The 6,812-nt window shown below is 44.5% G+C and overlaps 1 protein-coding gene across 2 annotated transcripts in view; it reads left to right on the forward strand.

Moving 5' to 3' along the window:
* gli3 (GLI family zinc finger 3) overlaps nucleotides 1–6,812 on the forward strand; it is a 127,428-nt gene that overhangs the window by 73,573 nt on the left and 47,043 nt on the right. For both annotated transcript variants that reach the window (XM_015049622.1, XM_015049623.1), the window contains exon 4: nucleotides 486–591. In XM_015049622.1, the coding sequence (XP_014905108.1) occupies nucleotides 486–591 (106 nt within the window). The remainder of the gene's footprint in view (nucleotides 1–485; nucleotides 592–6,812) is intronic.

A 6,812-nucleotide genomic window follows, 5' to 3' on the forward strand; every position in this document is an offset into this window, starting at 1 on the left:
CCTTAAAAAATATGTTCTGGTAAGTTTAAACCACGAGAGACTCAGAAAAACCTTGCCTTGATGGAAGAATGTAAGACATTGTAAACTTCTTCCAACATGCCTGTGGAAGAAGACGCTCTGATCAGGTTATACCAAACATACATTTTGACAAACTTGCAAAAAAAAAAAAGATATTTCACATCACGCCATTTGAACTGTGAGACATGGCGGTGGCTGCAACATGCTGTGGGGTTGTTTCACTTCAGCTGAGGGGTGATGGAAAGATGGCTGAAGCCAAGGCTCACAAAGACTTCCACTGCGAATTTTTCAGAGCCGGCTGCTTTTAGCTCTGCGCATTTAATGAGCTCTCATTTTGGGTGGGTCCACTGAAAGATAGCCATCAGCCTTTCATTACAGCTGGGTTTTAGATTACCTAAGGAAATTCACATGGAAATATGAAGAAGTGTTTTACGAAAGTCTGCTTTTCTCCTTTCTTTTCCACACAGCCGCTCCACCGTTCTTCCCCACCTTCCATCCTCCGGTGCCAATTGACGACAGACACACCCAGGGACGTTACATCTACGAACCGTCGCCCGTGAACCCTCTTCATGTGTAAGTCACACACACACACACAAACGCAGGCCCTAAAATATCGCTGATCACAACCGATACAAATCAAGCCCCCGAAAACTTCCTTCCGCCTCTGGGCGCGGAGCGTCCTCTCTGCCTCTCAGGATCAAAGGCCGCGGCCCCCGTGCGTGCGCAACATGATCTGCATGTCAGAGACACGCAAATGAACATGTGTCAGAGACATGAAAATGAGAGCGGGGCCGAGGGGAGCCTGGGAGCGCGCCCGGTTCTCATGATCAAGCCCTGTCAGGAGGAGCGGGGAGTGATGCCTCCGCCGACATCAACCCGTCTTTGACAGACACAGATGGGCTCTTGACTGTTCAGTCTGTCAAATATATGGAGTCAGGTAAAAACACGGCGTTATTCCTCGTTAAGGAGAAAGGTGGTCAGTCGGTGTGACGCCTACTGGAGACTGGGTCAGAGAAGAACTTCAAAAGCACTTTCCGTCTTTCTTTCTGTTCACCGTACCTTCGTCATTTGTATTCTTTGCGTCCAAGTAGTGAGCACCGCTACTAGCTGCTTCATTGTCCCTGCGGCGCTTGTTTTCCAGGCGAAGGAAGCGATCATGGCGCGACGAGGACAAATTGAATGGGGCAGCTACTTGGGCCGCATTATGTTTGATATTCTTTATCATTATCAACTCCCCCCATCCTCCCTTCCTCTCCTCCAGGACTCATATCTCTCCCTTGCTGATGTGCCACTAAACGTAATGAATTTTTTATACCCCCCCCTCCTCTACCTCCAGCCCACCCCACCTCTCAACCTCTCCTGCCGCACCAGAGGAAGAAAGGGAGGAACTAAAAAAAAAAAGAAAAGACGGAAAAAAAGGGAGGTGATTGATGTCCCATGTCACTGCAAACAAAATGGCAAATATAATTTAGCATTTAGCTTATGCGGAGATAATGGGGCGAACACGCGCAGGCAACACGGGCTCAAACAAACAGCCGGGCTTGTTATCCGTCAGGAGCGCTTTGGAGCGATGTGGAGCGCAGGTTAGGGAGGGAGACGAGGGAGAGAAATGAGGAGAGGGCGGAGGGACAACGTTAAGGCAGGGAATTGAATTAAGGCGGAGAGGTTGCGTGGCGGCGGCATCTTCAGTCACTCTGTTTGGACGGGAATTACCCGTGCGCTTGGCTCGCTGTCACCGGAGACGCGGCCGCACTCTGCCTCACTACTTAAGGCCTTTTTATCCGAACCATTAAGCTCGGAGCTGTTTAATATGACATGCGACGTTGAGGGAAACTATTTGTCATGATTATAAGGCAGCTGTTGAGTGGCCAAACGCATTTAAACGGACTCTGTGAACTCGCTGTCATGGCTTTTGCGATGCACTGGGAAAAGTTCTCAGACCCCAAACAAACCTCAGTGGGATTTTCTTTGATGCACCAACATAATAAAATGTAATTGTAAGGTAAGTTATTTTTTTAACGAACAGAAAAAAGTCTCTTAAATAAAGCACATTTCAAATCTTACAACAGATTTTCTGTTCTGCTGAAAAACAGACATTGGCTTTAACTTTACCATTCTTGCATAAAAACTAGATTTCTGGAGTATCTGGTTAATAATTGTCCTGATTTTCCCAACTGAGGTTTTATCTCCGTTGAAGGAAAAAAAATAGCATCTCCACAGCATGGTGCTGCTGCCGCCATGTTTCACAAAAGGGATAGTGAAATTTGAATGATGGATATTGTTTTTCCTCTCTACACTTGACATTTTGCATAATTTTGATCGTCTTAAATCAAAATCTGACACTGTCAAAGCCTCTCATCAAGGTTGGACACCGTTTATTTGTTGTGTCTCAGGTCATTTCAGTACAACAGGTGTGTTAAATGCACCAATTGAAGATGACCTCCGGCTCTCACGCTTACGATTTCTCAGACCTGAGCTGTTTACTTCTAAAACTTCTCCAAAGTCACACAGACGTCAGTTGCCTGGCCTGAAATGGAAGGTTGTTTTTTTTTTTTACCTCCGTACTCCATTATCTGAGAATGGATTGAGTCATCCTCCAACAGATGTTAAAACCTTAAAGTATTCCTTTAAAACCTAACTCTGCTTTAATCTAATCCAACCCCTTCTCCCTGACCTATGTGCTGTGTTCCTTCATCTTCATGATGCTGTTTGTCCTTAATAAACCACTGAGGCCTTTAAAGAACAGAGGTGTTTCTATGGAGATTAAATTGCACTCAGGTGGATTTTTACTAAATAAAGTCTGCTGAGAGTTGCACTCAATTTTTCTTTTTAGAGTGTCTCATTAAGAAGCGTAAATTTCGGACAGATTTTTCGTCGTAAACAGAGTTTCATGGGGCAGTTGTACTCCTGCAAAGCACGGTGTCTAGTAGCTGTAAAGCCGTTGCGTTGGGAAGAAGCAATATTGCAAGCTTTATTAAAAAGCAGCACCGAATTCCTCAGTGAAAAGAAGCACTTATCACTTGTGGTATTAAAGAAACCACCTGATGGCAAATTGGAGTTAATTGCACATCCCGGTCTTCTGCAAGTTTTGGCTGGTGCTGAACTTTTACGTGTGCAAAGCTGCACCCGAAAGAGTAAATGGACTTGAGCGTTGAGCTCAGTAATGCTTTCTTGCAGTCAGACGCAAGCAAATAAGTAGGAGCAGTCGACGTGTCGCCGCCGTTCCAGGGAAACTGCGGACAAGAGGCGGCTTACGGTGAAATATTGAATTGTTTTAAGACAAGTTCCCCAACCGTGTGCAGAATTAATCGTTATTAGCCTTCTCAAAGATATGCCTAAGTACACAGGGACTATTATTGCGGTACTTCCCCATGCAACCTTTCATTACGGCCTGTAATTACAGTTGGGTTGGCCCTGCGGCACTTCCATCAATCCAGTCAGCTTCCCCCCGCCGTGCCGCGTGAGCCAGCCACCACCGGGCGTCCAAAAAAACACGGTGAACGCCCAGCAGCTTGTTTCCTCTCTGCCACAGCGACACATCCACCATCCGCACTCGGCAAATGAACAGAATCACATCCTATTACGGTGAAGGGCCTAATTGAAACATGTTTATTTATGGCCCCTCGTTTTTAGACTAGAAGCAGGCGTTAGCAGCGAACAGCTAACGGGGCTCCGGTGATATGAGGCGGTGGAATTAAATTAAAAGCTCATAAAATGAAATATGCTCCGTATTAGCTGTTTGACACTTAATTTGCCTTCAAATGAGCAGAGGAAATCAGAAATTAACTGTCCTTTGTTTTTTTCTTTTTTTCACCCCGCTCTTTACCTCACCTCCTCTATTAAGAAAGGGAGAACGCAATTACAGACAGAGGCTAATCGTTTAGTTTATGAATTCCTGAGGGGAAGGTACCAGTGTGCCAGTATTACAGCCTCAGGGTCAAGTGAGGTGGTGGGAGTCCCTTCTTTTGCTTTTGGAACAAAACTTGCATGCTTGCATGAAAAAACAAAAACATCTTCACCTGAGTAGGTGAAGAACTTTCCTAACTAAAGCCTCACAGGCCAGCTGGTCTGATCCTGGTCCAGATGAAGTCTTCTCTGTCTTGAATCCAGCTGTTGGTTTTCTACTGTCTCTCTGATCCAGAAGCAGCTTTTATTCAGCCTCACTAGACAGCAAGATCTGAAATATCATTTGGTGGTTTTCCAGGTCTTGATAGTAATGGAAAAAAAAATTGCCTAAATATTTGGTTTTCCAGACTGTTATTCCATATTTCACCTTCATTCCTTTCTTTCCTCCTTCTTTCCTTGTTACCTGTTTCCCTTCCTTACTTCCCATCTTCCTAGCAAATAGAAATAATTTTGGTAATTCTAACTAACCTAAAACAAGAAAAGTTTGGTCTCACTTAACTTCAGAGTGATAAAAAATGTGTCTTTTCATTTGGTGTGTAAATATCTGGTTTCAACTGTACCTTCTACGTGTCCTTCTTTCCTTCCTTTATTATGTCTTCCCTTTGGTCTTTCCATTTTTCTTTCTTGTTTCTTTCCTTCCACTCCCCTCTTCTTTTCTTGTTTGTATCCTTTCCTTCTTCCTCTCTCCCTCCCTAGTATCTTTCCTTTCTTTTATGTGCTCCTTCCCTTGTGCCCGTTCTCTCTCTCTCCTTAGTGTCCTTCTTTCGTTCCTTCCAGTAGTTAATTTATTTTTATATCCTTTCTTCCTTTCCTTTGTGGTATCCTTCCCTTATTTTTTTCTTCGCACACTTCTTCCCTTGATTCCTTCTTTTCTTCCTATTGACCTTCCTTTTTCCCTCCTTTTTCTAAGTTTCTCATCTAAGCCCTGCCAAAACCACATAATAAGCTTTAGTGCAATACCTTTTAAAATATAAAGGACTGAGATCTGTGGAAAGCTGAGTCTATAAAATTGGGAGGTTTTACATCAAATATTTACATCTTCCAGAAAAGATGTTCCCTGTTTAAACAAACACATAGATAAGTGCAGAGTGGGCCCTGCACAGGAAGCTCTGGTCCCCTCTAGCACCACCACTGGTGCAGGACTGGACTTAACGGGACTTTTTTGGAAACCGTGTCTTTCATCCCTCCGCCCCCATGCAGTGCGGTGCCAGTCCTCGGTCACCCGGAGACGGCCCCTAACAAACAGAGGAATTTGTCACAAGTCAATTATTGGCTGCAGAGTTTACTCTGGAGTCCCGGGCCCTCGTGCTGTGAATGGGGGTGCCACTAAAACCACAAAACAATCCAACAGGACGGGCAATTGACTTGCAACCTTTTGACTTGCTCACCGTCCGTAAATTTACCAAAGAACGACGGCAAACTGAGTTGATTTAGTAGACTTTGAAGGTGTTGAACATAATTTTAGTGTAAAGTCATGACAAAAATATCCAATCCTGCATTTTGTCCCATCTTCTTCTTTTGCCAATTCTGAGAAGTCTTGAAGCTTCACACTTCCAGCTCATGGGTTCTGCATTTTCGGACGTTACAGAGAACAAACTGGGGCTTTGTTCCGTATAGTTCGCCCAGTCAGGAGCATGTTTGTTCAGCTGCCATCTTGGCCAGACTGGAACACACTCTGAAGGTACGACTGGGAGAACCGCTGCAAATGATGGTTCAGATTCAGCTCAGAAGACAGTAAACCTGGAAGGAGTTTAAGACAGTTAATGCTGTTGCCTACGATACTCTGTTTTTTATTAGCGTTCAGATAAAGATGTGTAAAATTGTTTCAAATAAACATATGTTTAAAAACCTTCATTTGTGGGGGGACAATACTTCTCTTAAATAACAGTTTTCAGCTAAATTAGCAGTGTTACAATTACTGCTACTCATACAGTCCTCCTAAAATGAATGTAACTCCTTTTATACTCTCCCTTTTGAGATTGATCGGAGTTTCTAGGAACTTTTAATTAGCAATCAATGAATTTCTTTTCCCCAGAGGTAAAAATACGACGTGACACAGGGGTCCTATTTCATTTAGCCACTGCGCTGGACGGGGACGGGGGCCTGTATTTTTCTTCCCAGCATGCGCAGAATGGAAAGGAAGTTCTGTCAGAGAACGGCAGCAAAGAGCGGGGTCACCAACTCAACCATCCTTATTTGGGTTCAGTGATTGAATACAGAGGTCGTCCTTGCAACCAGTTCACCGCGTTGGGAGTCGCTGGATGTTGGATGCTGCCCACAATGTTTATCCACGTAGCTAAAAGCGCTGACCTTTGGCTGATTACACTCACGACTTCAAAACTTCGGATAATTGTTAATGCCATTCGAACATTTCTTCTTTAGATCCTTTAGATTATTGGACTCAATTGACGTCAGTCCCATAGGAGTCTATTTTTTTAGTTGCATTTAAACCCCTACCGCCTGTGTTTTTCAACTCTAAAACTGTTAAAAACTTCCAGGCTAGCTAGTGTAATGAGCTCAGCAGAAGCTCACTTCCACTGGGGGTTTGCTAATTGCTCCTGGCTAGTCTGAAGGAGCCGAGTGGAGGAGTTGTGAGGGAGGATGACTCTTGTCAAATGGAATCTCAGTAACTTGGAAACAGTGGCGCTCGGTCCAACCAAGCGTTTTGTACAGCTGAATGGTTGCCATGGGAGACTAAAGGATTTCTCAAGGCAACATTCCAGGTATGTTTTTGATGAAGGAATAACATTAAAACATGATTTAAACCTCAAAAAAGTCGATTTTACATAATTCCGCTCTTTTAAATGAAACTTTTTCTTTCGCTTAACCCCCCCCCCCCCCCCCCCCCCCCCCCCCCCCCCCCCCCCCCCCCCCCCCCCCCCCCCCCC

The sequence above is a fragment of the Poecilia latipinna genome, unplaced genomic scaffold (assembly GCF_001443285.1).
Source record: "Poecilia latipinna isolate Pla-1442-1.1 unplaced genomic scaffold, P_latipinna-1.0 Scaffold953, whole genome shotgun sequence".
NCBI lineage: Eukaryota > Metazoa > Chordata > Actinopteri > Cyprinodontiformes > Poeciliidae > Poecilia > Poecilia latipinna.